Genomic DNA, 23,978 nt, shown 5'->3' on the forward strand with positions numbered 1-23,978 from the left:
GGTGGGCCAGCCTGCTGTGTATTAGAGAGCCGATTCTTCCTTCAGGTCCCCTCCATCATTGTCTCGCATACCAGATGGTATTTGACTGGTGTTTCGTGTTTGTTGTTTGTCTTTCGTCACTAAAACGTATGGGTCAGGAGTTTGGAACCATTCTGCTTTCTTTACTGCTGTGTCTTGAGCTTTCAGGAGAGTATCTGGCATGTAGCAACTGTCTATCCAGTTAAATCCAGATCACCCAGGAATTCACAACCTTCTATCAATTACTGGCCTGTTGGGGACTCATGCTATGTATTGGCAGCTACCAGTGAACCCAGATTGTGTCTCAGGGTTCATGTGTGATAGTGTCCAGTGTTGTCATGTGGGAAAGGAGTCGCCTCAGTGATTGCAATGAAGTTCAAAGGTAGAAACAGGCATCTCTGTGTGTCTTCTGCTTGGAGTGTTCTCTGAGATGAGTTGCTTATCTGGATGTTTTTCTTTTTTGGGTGGAGAGCATGGAAATTAGGTCTCATGGAATTTAGTCAGAGTCCTATGGCTAAGCAGACTTTAGCTTCTTCCCTTTTCCCCGTTATAGCACTGGAAGATTATTTTGGAGTGTTGTTAGGGTTGATTACATGGCATTATTAAAAATGTCAGCCGATATTCAATATATAGAAGACAGAAATGGGGCAGTACAGTTAAAATCCCATCTCCCTATAGCCCCTAGTGGATACAGACTGTGAACCAGAGAAGAGAAGGACAACGTCTGGTAAAATGCCATCCTGAGCATCATTTGTTTTAAATAACAAAGCAATCGATCAGCACGTTGTACTTTGCTACAAGAGATTTGCTCTCCTTAAGAATGTTTTTCTTTCTGTAGTATGTGAACACCCGTTCCTAAAATACGTTTCTGTTGAGTTTCTTACATCGAAATGACTTTTTAAGTCTATACTACACAATAAGAGTATTGTCAAACACTTGTAAGCCCCTAAACATAGTAGGACTGTCCCAAGACAAGTCTGGCAGGAAGACTTGGCGTGTTCTGCTAAGTGGTTATGACCAGCAAAGCTATGACAAAGCACCAACACTCAACCCCTTGTTGTTGTTATAGGAAAAGAGGGTAGATTTGTTTTCAAAGGGAAATAAAAGCTGTCCTGGCATAATTCTAAATGTTTTCTTCCCATGGGAGACACTGAGTAATCTAATGAGTAATCCGTGACAAATTTCACATTAAATGTAGTTCTGGATCTTTTTAGTTAGGCGTAAATTATTGTTAGATGTGATATCAAAACATAAGTCATAATGGGGAAAGTCAACAAACTGAACATCACCGAAATTAGTAGACACAATATTTTATCAGTTGGCCAGTAAGCAAAGGAAAAGATGTTCAGCATCAGTAGTCGTCAGAGAATGCAAGCTCAAACCAGCGCACGATACATAATTTAGATGTTAGCCTGGTTCCGGATATTTATAGATATGTGACAATTTAAACTTGTATGTATTTCTGGTGGGGATGCATAACAGTGCCTCTGTGAACCAAGCAGAATTAAGACCCTAGTATTAAAATGCCATAGGGTAAGGTGGTTGTGTAGCCTTCAGCAAGTTGAAGCCGACATGTAAGAAGACCATGTGAGCCCCTCTAGAGAAAGATCCCGGACGTGGCCCTTTGAGTGATCTCCTAAATCATCCTTCTTGTAAAAGGCAATCTGACAGACTGGAGGTTGGGGGATATCACTCCTGTGTGGGAGTGGTACTACTGAGGCACTGGTACTACTGACGATGGGAAATTCCCTCCCGAGCACTGAACCCTGGTAAGCAGGAGTCTAGTTCTTCACTTGTGCAAATGAAGAATCCTGAGGGGTAGTTGATTGCCTGAAAGGCCACCCACCTTCCAGAAATGGGCACATTATCGTAATTTAAATGTTCTTGATTGGTCTAAAATTTAAATCCCCAAAATGTTTATACAAAATGAAAGTCTATGTTTCTTAAGCAGGATGATTTGCAAGCATCCACCGTTGTTTCTGCTGTGTGAGTAGATACCATTACAGAGAGTTATCCGCTGCTGTTTTCCCATTGGTACAGCAAGCATCTATTGGGCTTTCTGATGTGAGGTGGGTGAACATCATATATGTCTTCCAGTAGGGTATTTCTATTTTCCTTAATCTCCTTCCTGCTCTTTGGTATATTGAAAGATATATTTTTACTTACTTGCTTGCTTACTTACTTACTTACTTTATTTATTTATTTATTAGAAGTTCTAAAAGTTTTCTAAGTTCTAAAAACCAGAGAAGTTCTTTAGCTTGGAGACTAGACTCCAGTGTCAAGTCATTTATACCTTTCTCAGAAGGCAGCGGCCACATCCCCTCAGAGGCTCTGTGATAGCTCCTGTGTGTGCGATGCCGTGGTCAGCTGCTCATGGTGCACGAGGCAAGCTGTGCAACCCGAGTGTGTGGGTGTAACACCGTGTTCGTGTCACGGAACACCTGAGCACTGGAAGTCTGGAGCAAGATGGATACCTTTTTTTTTTTGTCGTGGGGAGGCTGCTTTATATGGAAGCGCTTCCGTGGTGATGGTCTTTGAGACTCTTCTAGGTGCTCCAAGCTTTCTAGTTGTCTCCGGAATACTGTGTATAGAAAACATCTTCCGTGTTTGAGAGGTACCATTAGATAAAAGAGTAAGGTTATATTAAAGAAATACTAAAGCAACCCGTCTGTTCTTTTCTCCATGCCCATTATCTCTGGTCTTCTCCGACCTGCCAAAGACACAGACACGGACAGGAAGGTATCCACACCCATGTATACTTTTCAGTGACTTGGTTCTTAAACTAGGAGGCCACTAACTATAGGTACAGTTTGTGTGTCGGCAAATTGGCATTGCTGTAAGGGATGTTTCAGAAAGGCTCTAGTGTTCCTATTTAACAGGTGTAAAAACGGGTGACTGTGGCAGGTAGGAACACAAAGAAAAGCGTCCCAGGCATGGTGGTCACTTAGTAGTTAAGTAAAAAGTAAGTCCCCTGCTGGGAAGCCATACTCTTACTGGCCTCATGTATAAGTATCGTAACCGGGAGAAATCACTACTTCAGGACATCCAGTTGGTTAATCCCTTCTCTGTCAATCACTTCTGTGCAAGCTGAATAGACTATAAACTCACATTTCTGGAGACACATGGTCAAAATAGCACTTTATATTCAGTGTGAAATTCTTAAAATGAAACCCAGCTGGCAGATGGGAGGAACTGGAGAGGGGGACTCTGGGTGTGCAAGGGTTCACGATTCTCCAGAGAGCTTTCCATGCTTTGTGCAGATACAGGGACATTTTTAAGCATCTATGATGCAGCACAAATGAGTCTCTTCAACTCGGACTATGTGTCTAATTTGTAATGCTTCATGAAAACCACGAGAAGCAGAAGCAGGCCATCCCACTGCCTTGCCTGCAAAGAAAAATCGCTCATTTAGGCAGCCGTTTCTCAACCCCTTTATAAGTGCTAGTTAATAAATGTGTCTTTTGGTTCTTGAAATAATTCCTTGCTTTAATAACTTCATTTGTGAGAGTGCGAAGAGCTAGCTTAGCTCACGTCTGTCTCCACCTCTGGCAGAACTCCTGCCCGGTCTCCTCCACTTCATCTGCCATGTCCTTTGCTCTCCTCGGGCTGGTAGGAAGTATCCCGTGTCCCAATGAGTGAAGTCATCAGTCCTGTCGCAACCAAGCAAACCCCCCAGCCCAAAGCCCAATGCTTTGTGTTCCTGGTCTATGTCCTGTGACTCTTGGCTCCCACCGGAAGGGCACTGAAGAGCTGCACAGCCTGTGATCAGGTTGCTACATGTCAACCATCTGCAACGCTGTGTAAGAAGTCAGATGCAAGCATGTCAACAGCTGCAAGGGATTTCAGGTTTCCCAGATGTTGTTGAAAACTCGTGCGCTGTGTTTCACTAGTAAGAAACGTGAAGCTTATGAGTGTCGTCGGTCTGGATGAAGAGCTGGGCATCAAATGAGACAGAATTTGTTTCTCAAGTACGGATTTCTGCAGAGACACCCGTTTTCTTCTTTTCACATGGAAGAATAGATTGTATATGGGCATCCAAAGTTTGGAAATCCATTTCACGGACTCTGAGTCCAGGTCCTTTATGCTAAACATGACAACTCCCGGTCTGATGACTCCTGGTCTGATAACTTTTGTGAGCTTATAGCATTCTATGCCACTTCCACGCATTAGTGTATGTTACCTTCATAATGACAGCCACCCTGCACTTTGAGAAATTGGTACTAGGCACAAACCTTCATTTTTCTCATCTGGCATCTCACAGGTTTTATTTTCAAGCCATGGCATAGAATCATCACGTTGCAAATAGGAAAGTCAATGTGAGAAGTTTTTAAAGAAATGTGGTAACTTTAACAAAGTATTACACTTCCCTGTTACCTAGAGACCTGTAAGTGTGGAGGATGGCGATGCAAACCATTGGTTAAGAAAAGTATGTGGTAGTTTTCTTAATTGATACGTGTACTTTAGAGTCTCTTTCTGTTTCTGTGTCCAAAATATAGGCAAAAGTTCTAGTTTAAAAATGCCATTTCAAGGCCGGGTGGTGCACGCCTTTAATCCTAACACTTGGAAGGCAGAGGCAGTTGGATCTCTCAGTTCAAGGCCAGGCTGGTCTACAGAGCAAGTTCCAGGACAGCAAGGGCTACACAGAAAAACTCTGTCAAAAGAAAGAAGAGAGGGAGGGAGGGAGGGAGGGAAGGAAGGAAGGAAGGAAGGAAGGAAGGAAACATTTCAAATTCGCTCAGGATAATTAAGCATTTACTAAAGCAGTATCCATTTGGAAGACATGTTTATAGACATGAATGTTTCTAAGGAAACTGTCATGGCGTGAGTCTGTGTGAGTGTGGCTTTGAGCATTTTAATTTCATTTCTTTAGACTTTGCTTCCCTTCACCGAAGGCTGTGAGGTGATAGACAGGAGTATTGATTCTGACAGTGGACGTGTTTCGTATAGCACCCTGAACCTCAGCGCACCGCGAGTGTTAATGACTTCCCCTCCGAGGCAGCTTTTGATTCAGACCTGATGAAAAGTGTGGTTGGCAATCTAGAGCTGTGAGTCCACAGCAGCCCACTGGCCTGTCTCAGCTGATAGTGGAAGTTAGTCAAGCGTGGGGGCTGCTGGGAGTCTGAGTGCCCAGCACCGATCAGTAAAGCCCAGGGTTCCTATTCCAGCACTGGAAAGACAGAAAAGAACTGGTAAAATTGGAAAGTTATTTTAACTAGGTTTGTTTTTTTGGTTTTTTGGTGTTTTTTTTTTTTAGCTTAAATGTACAGATGACTCTAGTCTTTTCATACTGAGACAAGGGGTTTTCTCGAATGTTTGGCCACTAGTGAGTTCTGTGTTCTGTTTCTAACACTGTATAGAGCATGGCCATTCCCCTCTCATGGTTATTTGGCTGTCTGTTTCTTTAAAATAGAACCATGAGATAAAGGAACTTGAAGCAAACTTCCCTTCCAATCCTATATCAGTTTTGGAAAAAAATTGAGATCCAATTCAAGAGTTGTTTGTTTTAATGACTTCGCTTTATTAAGTTCTTTGAATGCCTTCCATTTAATTTTTCATAGAAATAGACGTTATCTTTTCAAGTTCATGTTTCATCTGTTGGCATCACATTAATTAAGCTGCTTCGTGATAAGGACAAATATGATTGCCATGAGAACTGTGAAGCAACTTCGGGGCAGATGTAGCAGAAAAACAGTCCACTGGTCCCGAATGTCTGCCATGATTTTGCATGGCCTGTCAAAACCCATTGTGTGGGAGGCTTCAAGCATCATCTTGTACTGTGACAATGAAGACTCAGCTAACCCTAGATGATTAAGAGGAAGCTAATGAACAGAGCCTTTATTCTAACTGTGTATTGTTTTTAAATTAGCCAAAGCTTTGTCCTTACCTGCGATGGCTCTGTATTCCACCATCACTCTCTTAGGTTAGTTTTGTGGCAAATATCATTGGTGAGTTAACCCACAAAATATCTACCAGCCTGTCCCATTATTATATAAGACTTGCTCTAGCTTGTCCCTTAGCTAGAAACAGTGACTGTGTAGGGTGAGTATTTGGTGGCAGTCTCCTTGCAGCGCTAGTTACAGTCCGGTTGGATGTATTCAGATTTGATCCTACTGATACATGTTGGTTTAAACAAAAAGGGGCAGAGGGTGGGAACCATTGCCCACACTGATTGCTCCATGCTGTCTACCTGTCCAGCCTGAATCCTAAATCTCTTCACGTTTGGGACAAGCCCTACACTTCTTGCCACTCAACCAAGAACTGAATCATTAACGTGACCTCTGTTCTTTGAATTTTGATGAAAGGTTTCTCAGCCATGGCATTGTTAGTTCTGAGGGCTAGAGTTCTTTGTTGAAAGGAGGGGATGATCTCCCTGTGGAATGTGTAGCAATAACACTGGCTAGACCCGCTAGAGCCTTCTCCCCCCATACCATTTTTTCCCATCGTGGCAGCCAGTATCTTCCCTAGGACATTGCTGGACGTCCCCTGAGAACTATGATTGCCTCTCCTCTTCCCATGGTTGCTAATTAGTGGCTTCAACTAATTGTGGAATGACGAGGACCCCAGGCCACACGAACAGTACTGTGGAAATACAGTCCGTGGCTCTTTGTACCTTCCTTTCTGGGGTTCTCTTTATGTTTGTAGTAATGATCTCCAGACTTGCCTTTCACGGGCTTTAAACTGAGTTCAACTGGTTCTGTGTGGGGTTTCTGCTAAAATTCCTCAGGATGGATTACCACTTAGCTTTTCTTGCCTTGGGCTGCCTCTTTCCAAGCTCATATTTCTAAGTTGCCAGGATATGAGGCTCCTGGCTGAGTTGCCAGCAGGGAAAGAAATCCTCTCACCATGACTGAAAGCTGGCACTGAGTTTCAAGAGTATGTGTTATCTGTCCCCCCGCCCCCTCACTTGGTCAGGTGTGGTACTGAGGGGTAAGCAGGCTGTTCTCCCCCAACCCCTACCCTGACCTGCCACACCTTCCCATTTTCCATTTCCCCCCAGTGTTTCCACTGTAGCTCCTTGCTGTAGCCAGACAGCAAACTGCTGACAGGAATGTCCCTAGAATACTGCAGCAACTGACTGAGCCATTGGCACCATCCGCTGGCAACCGAACAGCTCATTGCTTGCCGTATTTGTCTGCCTCCCGCTTAAGGCCCAAAAATTTGAATCGGCCCCAACATGGGAATGTTGTCTTGTTAGGCCAGAGTGCTGCCATAGTGCCACAGGCCAATATTTATTGACCATGGTTATTTGGATTCCACATAGCACTTGGACTTATTATTGCTGCTACTTTCTCATACCCAACACCTCAGTGGACACCTCATCCATGATGAAGATCAGATAAAGTTGAAAATAGAAACTAGTGTGTTGGGTTTTCTTTTCTTTCTTTTTTTTTTTGAGAATTTTTGTGTATGTAATACACTGTCACTGTTGATTAACTATGTTTATTGCCTTTTATTTTGTTGAGTCAGAGGGAGAATCCTTTGTTGTTGGGGAGCTAACAGTGGTTCGGTGAACTGCATGTTGGATAAGCAGGGAGAACAAACAGACCCAACAGAGTCAGAGCACACCCTCTGGATTGTAGCGTAGTGCGATACAATCAAATGAGCTGAATACGAGGCAGAGCCAGAGATCTATTATAATACACAATATACTTTTCATAAAGCTGAAAATATGAGATAGGTTCAGGAATTATCATTCACAGATCAGCCAACACCAAGTTTTTAGAATGCTTTGTAGTATCAGTCCTTGTGAGAAGAAACGTGGGGCTCTCTGAGTGACAAACGGTGCCTTTGAAGCATAGGCTTCCTTCTCCTTCCTCTCTTGACACAAGCAAAGGTTATGGCGGGAAAGAAGTGCTTTCTGCAGCACAGGGCATGGACTCGGAATTGGGAGGCCTTGGGAACACATCTAGCAATCCAGATAAACCTTTCAGCACAGCAAAAGGGATGTAATCTGCGTTGGCCCATCCCAGCTGCTGAGGCAGACACCACAGGCGGCAACTGATGAGTTGTTTTTCTTTTTCAAGGCCCCCCTTCCCGCCTTTAACTTCATAAAATATAGAACTTATATCTTTAGCCTGCATTTTATAGTACCAGGATAGCCAGCCAGCCCGCCATATCAATATGCACAGTTAATGGCTATTAAGTTTTTTTTTTAAAAAAAAAAAAACCTAAAAGAATCAATTTCATGGTGACTGCATCTAGTTAGGCAAGTCATTTAAGCAACATTTTACTCGTGTGTAGCAGACCATTTTATAAGTTACCGATAGCTTTACGAGCCTGTGTTTCAGACAAGCTAATTGGTTGTCTCTGATATGCGCTTGGGGTTTTCACTCATTATCTCCCTTTCCAGTCTAGTACATATTTGACTAACTGCTATACATGTAGGTAAGACTCTTAAACAGCCACGCTGTACTGCCAGGGAAAAGGTTTTCAGCTGCAGGTTTCAGAGATCCTCACAATATCTGCTTTACTCAGTAAAGAGAAATTATAATCGGAAAGAATCCTAGAGAAGAAAGAATCGTGTTTGTAACATCCAAAAGGTGTTTGGTACCAAGAACGAGCGCCCTGCTGCAAGGGGGAAAGTGAAGGATGACGGGAAGGAGGGGGAGATAAGAAGAAGAAAACGGTGTGGGGCTGAAGCCTGGCTGCCTCTGTAATTAATGGTGTTATAGATCGTTATTGAAAAGGCGGCCCGCACCTGCATGCAAAGACAAGCGCACGACTGAGGCTTCCCTTTTCTGCGTGTGTCAGTGCTTTCCATTCTCCAAGATAAGAATTAGATGCTTTGTTTGGACACAGATTAAAGGAATAGCTTGAAACCCAAGTGTCCCATTGGTCTGAGATTTTTGGAGTGGTTCTCTTTTCCGTGGTAGGCTGTTTATTTTTCTGTTTGCAAAACAACTCACTGCAGCTGCCTGTGGGCATGTGTGTAAGCGAGTTTAAACCAATTAGACCCACGGTTCTGAAACTGTTTATGAGATGAGCCTTCCGTGTGAAACCTTGACCTAATTAATTAGAGCAGTAAGTCCACTCTGATACTCAGCTTCCTTCAGTTGCTCTCATTTTAGTGTGTGGGGGAAACAAAGGACCTGGGCCGCTGTCTTTGTTACGATAGTTCAGCTCTTGAAGTCCATTTAAAAAAAAAAAATAAAGAGTATCTTCTGTGGCCAACAAGATAGTAGGTACATTACATTAGAGAGAACAAAACATTCCTTTTCAGTGTCTGTGTTCCCAAGGAACTAAGGTCCATTACATATAAAAATTTAGAGAAAAATTATCCAGATCAAGGTTATCATCTTTGGAAATGGAGTTTGCCACAGACCTGTAGAGATGTTTTCTTCTATCATATCTGATACCTCTCATTAATTTATACAGAAATTATTTATAATGCCTGGTATGAGGGAAACAATGACTCATGGAACTGAAGAACTCATAGGGTCTGGGCCTTGGACCATGCGATCCAGAGCCTATTAGCCAATCCGACTTACTTTCCGTAGTTCTCCGGCCTTCTTCTTCTTCCGTGTACCAGCCCTATGCTCAGACTTTATATCTTAGCCTCATTCTGTTTTGATAGCTAACTCCCTGAAGCTCCCAGAGCCCTTCTTCAGCATTTACATCCTGCCATAACTACCTACAAACCAAACCTCACCTTGATGCCTTGTGAACCTCTGAGCCCACTTGGTTTGTTCTACCCAGGCCTATTTCCATCTTGTGAACCGCTGGATCGTCTTTACCTTCTGGAACTTTAAACTGATCTTCTTGCTCTTTAAGTCACAAACTTCTTCAGTTCCTCAAAATATGGTACTAGAAGTAAGCAGTTAATAGCTCAAATTATGGAACTAGTTAAATAGATGTGGGGGAGAAAGAAGGAAGCCAGGGCTGCTGTCTTTAGCCTATAAGCGTATGACTTCTGTGCTCTGTGTGAAAATCAAATTACTTTAACATTTTGATTTTTCTATATCGTTGTATGTTGTTACCTCTAGTGAATGTGGAAATTACAAGCTGTGAGATATATGTGCCTAACTGGATTTTCTTTTTCATGCTAATAAGAGATACAGTCTTGAAAAATAACATGAAAAGAATATGGAACTCCCTGTGCTCAAATCAGTCAACAAAAGAGATTCAAACAATCATATGGGCATGTGATCCAAAAGAATAACCTTTAAAGTAAAAGTTGGAAGGCTTTGTTTTCTCCAGGAGCGTAGCCCTGATAAGTGCACCATACTCCAGTGGACGGCCACAGATCAAAGAATATTTGGATAGCACAAATTGGCCTTGATTGAGGGGGGCACAAACTTGGGGGAGAGGGGGTTGGATCTGGGAAGGTAAATGTGATCAAAACAATTGCACAAAATTATCAGAAGACTAATTAAAATATGAAAAAAAACCAAAAAAGTAAAAGTTGACTTAACCTTAGGAATCTAAGAAAAAGTACAACATAAAGTTAAAGCAAGTGGGAAGAAAAACTAGAAAAATGAGACCAGAAATAAGGGAAGTAGAGATTAAGAAAACAATAAAGAAAATAAGTAAATTCAAAAATGAATTCATTGAGAATAACAACAAAATTGACCAAAGTTTATCCAACCGAGTAAAAATGAGAGACTTAAATCAACAAAATGAAGATTGAAAATGGAGCCATTGCCAGCTGACCTAACCGAAATAAATGCAGTTCCCGGAGCATGGCATGAAAACTGCTTGCCAGTGAATTCCCAGACTAGGTGTGCACATCCTGTGAATTAGATAGCCCAGATTAGAGGTAGATATTATACCCTGTGAATTAGATAGCCACGATGTGATATAGATTAGGTGTATATACTCTGAGTTAGATATACCAGATCATATGTGCATATTCAAAGGATAATGAACAACTGAAGCTAACAGAAAATGGAAAGTCTGAATAGACCTTAACAAGTAAAGGCACTGAGTTAATCAAAGCATTGACCCACAAGAAAAGAGCAGGACCAAATTCTATGAAGTATTTTTAAAATAAGCAGCCCTTCTTGAGGAATACTTTTCAACTCAATGTATGAGGCCAGGATTGCTATGATCTTAGAGACAGAGAAAAGCATTATATAGAAAATAAACTATAGGCCAGTATCTCCCGTGACTATAAATACAGGGATCCTCAACTAAGAGCTGGAAAGGAATTGGGCCATCAACCCTGGCACTGAGTTGAATACCTAGGTCCTACATGGTAGAGAGAACCAGCTCTCACAAGTTGTCCTCTGACCTCTGCATGGATGTCATGGCAATCATGTACTAACACACACACACACACACACACACACACACACACACACACACACACACTGTTTAAATATAAGAATTTCTAATACTAGCAAATGAACCCAGCAACATATAAAAAAGAATATTTATGTGACCAAGTTGATTTTCTGTCAGTATTGCAAGGATGTTCCAATGTATAGAAATCAATACATAAAATACATACAAGGAGGAATATTTTGACACATTGAGTAAACATATAACCTCAGGAATTCTACTCATAGAAAAGATAAGGGAGAAGTGAAAATGTATTTACACAAAAACTTAAACATGTCTCATATCAACGTCATTCACAATAGCCAAAAAAAAGGAAAAAAAAAAGTGGAACTAACCCCAATGTCTATAAGCCAGTGAAAGGCTAAATGAAGTGGGAGCTATCCATATACTGGAATATAATTCAGCCATAAAAAAAAGAGAGCAGGATTAATGCACATTGCAATGTGTGGATGAACCAGGAACACACCGAAAGAAGCCAGTCACAAAGGGCAACACATGTGGTTTGGTGTGTATGAAATGTTCAGAACATACAAAACTTTAGTACAAGAATCAAATTAGAAACTCATAGGCACTGGCTGAAGGAGGAGTTGAGACGTGATTGCTAATAAGGAGTTTCTTTTCTAGGTGGAATATTCTAGAACTAGTCGGTGGTGCCAGCTTCATAGCTCTGTGACTACATGAGAGAGGCTGAATTATACATTTTGAATGGATGAAATTATCAAATTATATATCACTAAAAGAAAACAAAATACCTATCAAACCAAATGTAAAGATGTTTGCTAAATAATTGGAGATTCACCCAAGCAGTGAAGGAATTAGAATCCTCAGAGAAGGGGGCTGGAGAGATGGCTTTGTGGTTAAGAGCACTGACTGCTCTTATACAGGACTCCAGTTCAGTTCCCAAAACCCACATGGCAGCTCATAGCTGTCTGTAACTCCAGTTCCAGGGGACATGACACCCTTACACAGACATACATGCAGGCAAAATACCAATGCTCATGAAATAAAAATAAATTGGAAAAAAAAAGAAACTTCAGAGAAGGTGTCCACTTACAGGATTTAAAATATTCCCAAATTTGAGAGTCGTTTAATAATTTGACAGAAAAAAAATCTTTTAAAACTTTTCAACTACTTAAGGGTTTTTTGATTGCTACACACTCTAGATGTTTTTTTTTAAAGGGATATTAAATGTATTAAATTGATATATGGAATTATAAAATGTTACAATAGTTAAATCCTTTATAAGTGAACCTAAAGAACCTTACAGGTACCCTGAATTTAAAAGGCTTATAAATATAATACTAAATTTTTAAGTTGACCACAGATCTTCAGAAAAACACTAGACTTTAGACAGTATACATTTAGTAAATTATATATTCCTTTCAAAACTGCAAAGTAGCGGAACTAAGAGCCACCCTTAAAGGACACCAACATTTTCAGAGTAACACGTGACAGACTTACACCTTTTGGGATGTATTACTAGAAGACTTGGTAGAAATTTTCTCTGTTCCCTAGCTAGCTTTGGTGGCCCTTAGGAACTCTAGTCTCTACGTCAAGACCAACCAGGCTGAACATGAAAAGGAATTAAAATATGGCTTTGCTTAGAAACTGCCAACCTGCCAGCTAGACTCCCCTCCCCACATCTGACATCATAACTGGAGCCTTGGCAAACTGTCCATCTGCAATAGTGTGAGTCCAAGTGAGGAAGAAGTGGTCCAGCAGGATGAGGTCAAACTACCCCAGAAGCTTATTGCCCAGACCATACACTCCTGTGCTTGCCTGTTGGAAAGAACACAAAGCAAAATGTTCTAAGCCAGAGCGTGGAGAGTGAACATTCCAGGCTGTGTGACATGCTGTCTGTCTCTCTGGCAATTACCCAAATTTGCAGTTGTAGCATGAAAGCATCCATAGATAATGTTTAAGTGAGTGAGCATGCCCTCTTCCAATAAAACTTTATTTATAAGTCATTCATGGTGCCTGGGTGTGGCGGTGGTGATCCACAAAGGCTCCTGTGACTGAGGTACCCCCTAATCTTAAATGTTTTTCCTATACCTCCAAGGTCTCTTGAGGTTGTAGGACTTAAGCCATGTTCTAAAAGATAATGGGGGGAGGGAAGCAGAGCAGATGTGGTGATGCACACTTGAATCCCAGCACTAGGCAGGCAGAGGCAAGTGGATCTCTACAAGCTTGAGACCATCGTGGTCTATAGAGCGAATTCTAGGTCAGCCAGAGCTACACCGTGAGACCCTGTCTCAAAGAGGGTGATGGGTGGCATTTGTAGGCTGATCCTTGCCATCTGTGAGTAGAAGAACCTTGGGCTAGAAGCAGGGATTTCAGCAGAGGCCTGTAGACTGGACTCCCTAGAAGTCAGATTCTGGAAGGAGTGTGGAACAAGTACAGATACAGGAAGACTGAGTCTCATCCTGAAGACCAGGAGCATCCTGCCTATTTTCAGCTCTTGGATGGTGATCTCATAAGCAGGGTTTTTTTTGGGGGGGGGGAGGGAAAGAGGGGACAGGAAAATAAAACGAGCCCCTCAGGTATATCAGAAATAGAAAATAGATGTAGCTTGTGCTGTACTTCTACATTAGCAGGTTAGGCAAATCTAGGAATGCTTATCAGCTCCTAACTTCCACCACCAAAGCAAGTGCGATGGTTCTGTTTGGCCACCCTGGGACTTGCTAAGTTCCCTATGCAATGGGAAACTGGGTTGCTGTCTAATTACCATTCTAACGTACAGCATCCTGCACACAACAGAGGTTCCTGGCTTGGGAAGGAGACTTGTAATAAAGGCAAGGCTTAGTCACAGGTAATAACCTGAAGTCATCTGTCTGGCCTGTGATCATTCCAAGGTCAGGCAGCTGCACTGAACGTGCGCTTCCTTAAGAAGCTGTACCGCAAACACGTTCCACGCGGTCCTCTACAAACCGAGCATCCACCTTCCTTCATACACTCGCACAGTGGCACGGATTCAGGGGACATCAGTAGACATTCTCTGTCCCCGCTGATACCCAGTATGAAGTAAGTGTCCATTCTCAGCGATGTCTTTAGGAATATTGCATACTGATTTTGTTTGCGTTATTTATCTCTGTCCTCGGTGGCATGGCATACTTAACACCTTTCTGAGGATTTCACAATCCTACAAGCAGTACAATGAACAGGGGGCAGCCGGGCAGCTCTCTTAAACACGCTGCCAACTATGTGTTCTGAAGAATCTTAGTGGTGTTCTGCCGCGGTCTTCACACCCATCCTGGAGCCCCTTCATGGGCATAGTTCTCTCTGACTTGAGCCTGCCCCAGGAGCGTCCGTAAGCAAAGGCCCCCTTTGCAAGCACACAGGCAAGGCATGCTTACTCACTGGGCAATGGTTTAATGATTGACTCAAAAAAAAAAAAAAAAGATTGATTAGTTGTGCTTGAAGATTTTTTTGGGGATGCAAGAATACTGCAAAATGTGAATGATTTCATGCATGACTTCAGCAGTTTGCAATCCTCATCCCCCCCTGGAGTTGCAGAGAGAGGGCACACGTGAGCTGTCGCTTGTCCTGGTGCCAGCAGACCCCAGCCTATGACTCAGGAGGAAATTTACAAGTATCTCTAAAGAAGCTTTCCCTGTCATTACAGCAGGTTTATCTGCTGAAGAGATGAAAGCAAGGGGCCAGGGTGGAGATGAGCAAACTCCTGTTCCTTCCTTAACAGTCATGGGAAAAGCCCGACAAAATTGCCGTCAGTGCAGGGTCCGCTTGATGGCTTAGACATCGAAGTGAAGAGATTAAAAGTCATACATGCCTGCCTAGCTCGGAAACCGTTGTTAAAGGTTGTGAGTCTGGCTCAGTGCTAAAGTCCTTGCCCAGCATCTGCAAGACCCAGAGCCTGACTCCTGTTACCACAGTAGAAGAAAAAGGACAAACCACAAAAAAAGAAAAAGAAAAACACCAATGGTGACCAGCTCATGTATTTTAATTATAGGAAAACAGTAAGGGGCTTGAGCAAGATCACTAACTCAGTTGCCTTCCAAGCTGGCTTGCCCTTCTACATACAAAGTCCCCCAACTACAGTTTTTGGTTTTGTGTTTGTTTTTTGACACTGGACCTTGCTAAAGAGTCCGGGAGTGAACCTGAAACACTATAGGTAGGTCTATACCTACCTGACCTCGAACTCGGAGATCACCTGCTCCTGCCTCTGGTGTGGTAGGATTAAAGGTGTGTGCCGCGACACCAGGCACAGGCTATAGTTCTTTTGGCCGGCCCTGAGATCTGAAGTCCTCACCCTGCCCGCTGACCGATCACTGTTGGTTTTCAGGAGCTGAAGGTTATCATCCTGAACTTCACAGCAACACTTGATCCTGTTTCGAGACAAAAAAAGAAGATGCCTCTTATTTCTGAAGTCTCTTTCTCAGCCCCCTAACAGAATACTTACCAAATCATTTCCCATAATGTAAGAGCTAGTCTAAATCACAATATCACCTTTTATTTGAATCAGCTGTTTTTCTTGCTTTTGATTGAAGTATCCTCACAGAGCAGGGATGCGGGAAAAGTCCTTTTCTAAACTGCATGTTACTAACCAGTCTTTTATGATCATTGGAAAGCCCAGGACTGGGGCAGTACCCAGCAGCCCTGTGATTCTAGAAGCACTAATGACAACCCCCTGGCCAGGCTGTTGCTGCTTCTGCTTGGGATTCTGTCTTACAGTCTTACAACTTCTGTTCTACACCACCCGCCCCGTGGCTGCAGATAGCACGCTGGCACAGCTGGCTTGCCCTGGCACACCTCCACTGCCTTTGCACGGTCACTGCCGTCCTGCATGAGGGATGGTAGGTGCATGAAGGAAGTTATAGCAAGCCAGCCTATAGGATCTAAATTGTCAAAGTTCCGTAGCTTGCTTCAGGCCCCACTACTCCGTGTTGTCACAGCCATGCACAGACTTAGGGAAAGCCGCTCAAGGCCTGCTGGTGTTTCACAAAGGAAATGTGTGTCTGCTGCTCCTTGATGTGGGGGAAGCACAGGAGAAGCAATACTCAGCTTCCTGCAATGGCCCCAGGTGGGTGGGAAAGGCACCAAAGGGCTAGGTGGGCAGTTCTCAACAGGCCGGGTCCACCCAGGTAGTGTTTCAGGCACCAGAGGTGGGGTATAATATCTTTAGCTTTAGCAATTACTAGCTGGTCCTTGTAGCATTTAATTCTGTAGGACGAGAGATGACGTAGTGTAATTCCAGGCATGGTCCCACGTGATTCGCTGTCACTCCCTGACTCTGTCTTTAATGTTACCACACATTCATGTGGGTCAAAGCTCTCTTTATAAATATCCAAGCTCAGGACCTACATCTATCGCACATAAAGCACCAAGTAAACCCTGCTCTATTATCCCACCCTTAGCTTACCCAAGTACATAAAAGAAAACTAGGTCACCCCTGGGTACACCACTGCTTACATAGCTTCCTAACGAAAACAGGAAGCAGACAGTTTATCACGGTAAATACAAGGAAATTTGCAGGTGTTGACGAGAGGCCAGTGATTAGAGCTAGGAACTCTACCTGCCTTCTCAAAATTCACTCACAGAATTTGAAAGTAAAATATTTTAGAGGGGAGTGAGGGTAAGTAACCCAGAGAGCATCATCACGATTGCCTCCATGACCCTCCATGAGAAGGACTCCTAGAGAAGGACTGTCCTAGGCTGTCACTCCCTAAGCAGGGATAAAGGCCATGCCCAGCCCTAGGAAAGGGATTCCTGTGACGTGTGACGTCTGGAGGCTTTAGCAGCTGCTACGACCATTAGCAACAGCAGAACTGCCATGCCTTCTTTATAAAAAGGCTGTGCAGTGGGTCCGACGTGTGAATGATGGACGTTAGTCATGCAGATCACTCACCGCGCATGGGGGGAGAAGGGCTCCGGTGACATAGCTAAAATCGGTTGGCTTTGTTTTTCTATCTCTAGGGTGGACACATGGCTACTGACCAATGGCCACTGTGTGACTATCCTGAAAATAGCTAAATGACCACAGGTTGCCAGGCAACTGCATTCTGATGTCATTCCCCCAAATGCCATCTTCTCACACTTTCCAGCTAACCATGACATGTACGCAGCAATGAAGTCTTTCAAAAGACTTGGGTTCATATTTAGAACTTGTCTCTCTGTAATGGAACAGTCTTGAACAAAGAGACATCAGCAGCACTCTTTTGCCTTTGAAAGGGAACATGGATTCAAACTCATCATTTTAGTCAAACTTAAACACTACTCTTTAAAATTATCATCAACATCAAAATAAAAATATGCTGGTAGAAAGTCAACGTGACCGTAATTTGGGGAAGCAAAACCTGACATCAGGTTCATGTAAGAAAACAAAGAATTGATTCGGAAAGAGAGAGCCGTCAGCCTCCGCCCTGCTCGCTGCCCTGCCGTAGTCATGCTTAGAAACACGAAACTCCGATAAGTCAAAAGCTGCGTTCTGGCAGCAGAGGGACTGATGGTGCATCTGGGGATTGAAATCTTGTTTTAAAACTGACATTGTGACTGTGTGGGATCCTTCGAATGCCAGCTGGGTGACTGTGGCAGGGTTAGGTACCCACTTAGCTTATGGAGCTGAAAATCTCAAGTTACTCAGCCCTGTTTGTCAGCTTAACACTGCCGGGTTTCTCGGCCTGGTGACCCCATCGTAACAGCTTCCCTTTCCTGGTTTAGGATTCAACAAGACCTACCTTTAGGCATCTTTAGTCTCTTCCAAGTGTGCCTGTGTGATAAACAAGCTACAACTCACTAAGTTCTGTCTATCAACAATGCAAAATACGACCAGTTGCCTGGCGATCATTAAACCCAATGTTGTTTTCACATTAGTTGGAATTCGGCTGTTAGGGTTATTTTGTGTGGTTTCTGGTTTCGTGTTCCTTTTTGAGACAGGGTCTCACTATGTAGTCCTATCTGGCCTGGAAATCACTGTGGAGAATAGTCTAGCCTTAACTCAGAAATGGCTGCCTCAGATTTACAAATGCTGGGATTAAAGGTGTGTACCACCACGCTCAGCTTGACTCTGTGCAACTTTTAGATGAAGAAATCTTGCTACTGAGATACATTTACCTACTTATTGTTTTTTATTACTGAATTTCTCATGATTAGTGCTCTTTCTGATATTATCATTACTATTATTATTAGGTTTTTCGAAATAGGATTTCTCTGTGTATCTCTGGCTGTCCTGGAACTCACTCTGTAGACCAAGCTGGCCTCAAACTTAGAGATCTGCCTGCCTCTGTCTCCCGAGTGCTGGGATCAAAGGTGTGCGCCACCACCGCCTGGTTCCAGTTAGTATTATTCAAAATGTTGCCCTTTTGAATGAAGGTTATAAAATGTCAGTGACACAGAATTTGTCTGTGACCCGTCAATCATCATCTGTCAGGATCAAATATCGGATTGCCTTATAAGCATGGCAGTCCCAATTCCTGGGAGAAGGGAGACCAAAAGTTTTGATTTACACCCTTTGGGGAAACCCACTCCTAGCTGTGGCATTGGTCATACTCCCTCCCTGTCCCTTCTGCAGCTCTAACCCACCTGCTAACCAAGGGCTCCCCTGTCAGCTCTGCCCTTTGTGACCGTGCTTAGCCTCTGGCGTTAATGATTATTACACAAAACCACTTTAGGTTCTCTGAGAGGTAAACTGTTTTCAATATTCAATAAAGAAAAGCAACCATGAGAATGGAATTGGGACGGGAAGTTCATGTTTGGGTTAGTGCTTTGGGGTGTTGGGTTTTTTGCCTTTTTTTTTTTAAATTTTCACATATATATGCACATGCATGTTTGTGTGTGTGTGTGTGTGTGTGTGTGTGTGTGTGTGTGTGTGTGTGTAGTACTGGTGAAGGAACTAGGTCTGACATTGGATATCTCCCTCAGCCACTCTCCAACTTACTTATTGAAGTAGGATCTTCAGTTGAACCCAGAACTCACAAATTCAGCTAAACTAGCTGGCCAGCTTGCTCTAGGGATCCCCTTTGTTAGTCTGCTGAGTGTGCTGGAATTATAGGCTACCACGCCCACCCAGCATTTACACGGGTTCTGGGGATCCGAATGCTGGTCCTCCCTCACATAGGACAGCCAGCACTTCACTGCTTAGCCATCTCCCCAGCCCTCAAGTTTGTATCCCTAATAAGCATGTATACTCTAAATAATTTGTGTAGTAATTTGAATGACAAATTGTTCTGGCCTGTTTTCTGAACCATCATTTTCTGGTCTTTGGATGAAATAAATTGTCGTTACTCCTCAGAATTCAAATCACAAGGGCCCTGCAATTCTCATTGGCTTCTTTGAAAGAATGAAAAGGGCATTTGTTGTCAGTGTGAAACATGTCTAAGGACTGTGTGGTGTGTGTGTGTATGTGTATGTGTGTGTGTGTGTTTTAAGATAGGATCTCACTATGTATTCCTGACTAACCCAGAACTCAACCCACAGAGATCCGCCCGTCTCTGCCTCCCAAGTGTGGGATTAAAGGCCTGGGACACCATGATCAGCCTTTAGGAGAGGACTTTTAGGGATATTCCTGAACTACAAAACTTTAGCATTATTTTAATTTCTAAATTAGTACAACATTTGATATTTCTGAGTCAGACATGTGGTGCCCATCTATAATTCCAATACCTTGGGATCAGAGGCAGGAGGATTGGCCACAAGTTTGAGGAGTTCTGACACAGTCAGGACTGCGAGTGAAACCCTGCTTCAGAAAGCAAAACAAACAAACAAAGCTCCATAACAACAACAGAGCCCTTTGTATTTCTGGATGTCTGCTCTGGTGAGCCAGTCTGGACAGAGTGGTTTTGAGGGTAGCAGTTTGGCCTTGGCGATGGCAGAATAGAACATTTGGGAGTGGCTTTCAGAAAATCGGGAGTATGGTTTTCAGAAAATCTTCCTTGGTGATAAGTACCAAGTTTTATTTTGGCCTCCTGGGTGTGAATGAGTGGGGAGCCGGAAGAATTCTTCACTTTATCCCATCCCTTGAGAGCAAAGCCAGTACTTCTGTAAGCCCTAATGTGTGAAACTGATTCCGTCAGGGGTTTGATCTTTCCCTCCTAGCGAATTCAGGATCAGGAAGGGAGAAAACCCGAGAGACTCTATGCATGTGTGCAAATCTGGTAGTTTTTCTAGACGTTCCTGAACACCCTTGAGCACGGGACCTTTAGCTCCTATTCTTTCTTCTAGAAGACCCTTTCCTAGCTCTCAGAAATGTCCACTGGAAATTTAAGGGAACTAGAGAGATCACTGACAGTGACTTCTCTCCAGATTGTCTTGTGTGGTTGATAGGATCCATACTGTGTCAGGGCAAGACAGCCATTGTCACATGGCTAGCAACGACTAGAGTAAGTGGAATCTTCTTGGTGTTCTTCTGTGTTTCTTCCTGTCCCATATTACATAAAATGCTTTCTTGAACTTCGTAAGAACTCCCCAGCAGTTGAGTGTCAAGTTGGAATGGTGACTCGCTAGCAGGTCACCCGTGCCCAAAGGAAACACTCCGGAGTCACAACATAGGACAACAGCAGTGGACAGACAGTCTTAGGAATGTCTGCACACGACTGTTCATATGAATTCCACTTAATACCCTCCACTTCGTCATTTTAGTATCTTAGTAAGGGGGAAAAAAGGTCCTGATATAATTATTAACACATCTCTTTTTTTCTCTCTCTTCAGATCAAAAAATACTTTGAACTTGAACCACTTGCACGTGGCAAACGCTGGATTCTGCAGCCATCCTCACTAGATGACACGGTCGCACTGAAAGACAGCTTCTCCCAGCTCATAAGCTTGTTAGAAGAAAAAGACCTGGAGGCCATGAGAATGTGAAATCTGACACAGGAGTTCCCCGAGAGCCTTGAACCCATCATGTCAGCTTCCCATTCTGATTTCATGTTGGTATCAAGACTGTCATGGCTTCAGTATCTCCTCTCCTCTCGCTCCTCCAGCCTCTCGTCTCTCTGCTAAGTGACTGTTCCGTAAGTCAGGTGAATTAGCCTCGCATTAACGTCAAATACACACTACTGAGGGAGAACTGATTCTCTGTTTACCGCGAATTGTCTTCAACGCATGTTTCTTCCTTCTGTTGGCCTAAGACTCTCTTCTGTGCTTTGTGCTAAAGTGGATGGAACACGCGGCTCACGGAAATGAAACCCTTCTGAGGAACTCAGACTCCCGCGCCTTCACTAACTTCCCTGGGCTTGAGCTTAGGCAATTGGAACTAGACTCCCCACGATGTATATGCCGTTTCCATCATCTTCTAAGGGGTCAAGTTTTTTACACTTTATTTTGTCTTGTCTGGTGTGTGTGTGTGTGTGTGTTTACTTTATAGGCTATGAGTGAACGTGACCACAACGTGACCACCCAAAGCTTCGCCTGCTCATCTTTTCATAAAACTGGCTCTGAAGAACCGAGAAAGCAGTTGTGTGATGCTTACTTGGTTCTGCCTGCAGCCATGTTCCCTCCCTCAGGAGGACGGCATCCTGGTTGAGAGAGTTGGAGAATTTAGGCAAGCACAGGCACCACGGAGTCCCATTTGATCAAGTCTGCAGATATTTAATGGAGTCATTAATCTGCAAAAAGCCAAGCTGCAGTGTGAGCATTTGTTTTCGCTTAAAAAAAAATCAAAAATGTTTGAATGAAATCAAGAAAATGACTTTTCAAATAATAAACATAACAGCCAATGTCTAATCCACGGTTGGGATTTAAGTTGGCATGGATTTGATGAAGCTCAAGGCACACCCTGTTACTTATTCATCAATGAGGATGCTGACTGGGGAGTCGGCTCAGGCCTCCGTTTAGTAAAGGTCTGTCAGTATTTCTATTATAAACCTCTATTTTCAGGGGTGTCCTGTGCCCTTAGCATCTGCTGGGCTACAGCAAATAAATAGAGGGCCTACTCTCAGCCTTTGGAACTAATTTTTTTCCACTTAGTTGAAATGATAAAATTGCATAGAACAATGTACAGTTTTAGTAAGATTTAACACCTTTGACCTTTTCTAAATCAGGAATAATTTATGAATATTGAGGCTCATGGATGAAATATTCATTGGCACATCTTGTAAATGTTTGACCAGTTATTCACTATATTCAAAGTGGCCAAATGATAGAAAGCTGCTCCCTGCACCCAAGCAATAAAAACACAAGTCTCTCATTTTTAGGTACTGTAGCTGGATACCGTGACATCACAGACTCAATGTCATATTTAGTGCAGGGTGACAGAAAACCTTGTGACTCTCCAGAGGACAGTCTTCAAACCCCTCACAGCGCTCAGATGTAGTGATTTCATCTCGTAAATGGATTTTAATTAAAACAATCCCGCACCTCTTTAAGCCTTTTAAAATATATACACGGCGTAGACCAGAGAAGGCTCCGTGGTGATTCATTTTGTCTAAAGTATCCCTGAATAATTCCCACTCTGTGGGATGGTCCACGGAGAGCACAGATCTTTAATTCCTCTTTGCTCTCTCTCTCCCTGCAAGTTCATTAAATGGAGAATGTTGTCTTTTTGAAGATGCTGTGGCTGAGTGCTCCTTGCCATCTGTTAAATGACTTCCCGTTGTCTGTGTGTGTTCATGTGCGCCAGCGATGGGCTTCTCCGCAGCCCGGAGACTGTCTGCAGCGTCGCAGCCGTCAGAATGAAAACATTATCAATCAGTACCCAACAACAGCTGTTTTTGACAAGTTTCTGTCTGACGCCTGATGCTTTACAACTGTCAATGAGGCTCCTTCTTTGTCTAGCGGGTCGGAGCACGCTGTCTTATTGCTCCTCTTGGCATCCCGTCTCTGTAACCCTAGAATTTGCTGTGTTTGGGAAACCCATGTGGGGGAGGGGAGAGGGAAGGGGAGGGGCTGTGTGTCTTGTTCTTACTTTTGTGTAAGGTGCCACAGGTGTCTTAGTTTGCATATTCAAATATATATATAGGAAAACAGTCTGTTATGTATTTCTTCAGTTAGCATCTTGTTATATTTATGGAAGTGACCCATTTTTGTACCTTCTTAGCTGAAGCCGTTGCCTTTTTTTCTACTGGCAATTTATTTATATAAAACTTTGTATCTACCGTAGTTTACAGTATTGGTTGCCGGGTAACTGCTATATTACCCTGTCTTTCTATTGAGATATAACCTATACTTAAAGGTTGACCGGTTCATGTGGACGTTTGCTAGGCAAGAAGAGCTTTACCTGGCCCGTGATTTATATGATTTCCACTATCTTGCAATGAAAATAAATGCTTAGTAGAACTGGTGTTTCCAGACTCGCTCTTTTCAGTCTCAGCATTTGAGAGCCCCAGAATTCTGTTTACTTTGTGTTGCTTGTTTAAAAAAAAATCTTCAAAATACGTCTTGCTGCTTTTGAGTCAGAACAAATTATTAGTACATGTTTCTTTGGAAGCCGTTGTGAGAAACTTAAGAGAAAAAGAAGCCTAGTGCCTTTTCCAGTCAGTTCTACTTGAGTGCCAGTGTGCTTTCCTGGGAGCCATTCTCTTAGGGAGTAAAGAGGTTGGAGATGTGGTGTGTCATCCTTCACAGAGGATCGTCCTTTATCATCTCTCCTGAAGGTCACTTGCTGCAAGTTGAGTTCAATGAGCTATTTCTTCCGATGGTTTTTTGATGCCCTTAGGGAGCTGGTGGATATTCTTAATGAATTTAGGAAGACGTGCTAAACATTTATATGTCCATCCGTGAGGATGAGAATG

The 23,978-nt window shown here is 43.1% G+C and overlaps 1 protein-coding gene across 3 annotated transcripts in view; it reads left to right on the forward strand.

Annotated features, from left to right (window-relative positions):
* The window catches only part of Arl15 (ARF like GTPase 15), a 360,415-nt gene extending 336,892 nt beyond the window's left edge, over positions 1-23,523 (forward strand). For all 3 annotated transcript variants that reach the window (XM_048443043.3, XM_085676705.2, XM_087896892.1), the window contains exon 5: positions 20,959-23,523. In XM_048443043.3, coding sequence (XP_048299000.1) covers positions 20,959-21,111 — 153 coding nt within the window. In that variant the 3' untranslated portion in view covers positions 21,112-23,523. The remainder of the gene's footprint in view (positions 1-20,958) is intronic.
* The last annotated feature ends 455 nt before the right edge of the window (positions 23,524-23,978 follow it).

This window comes from Myodes glareolus, chromosome 15, assembly GCF_982192425.1.
Source record: "Myodes glareolus chromosome 15, mMyoGla1.1, whole genome shotgun sequence".
Lineage (NCBI taxonomy): Eukaryota > Metazoa > Chordata > Mammalia > Rodentia > Cricetidae > Myodes > Myodes glareolus.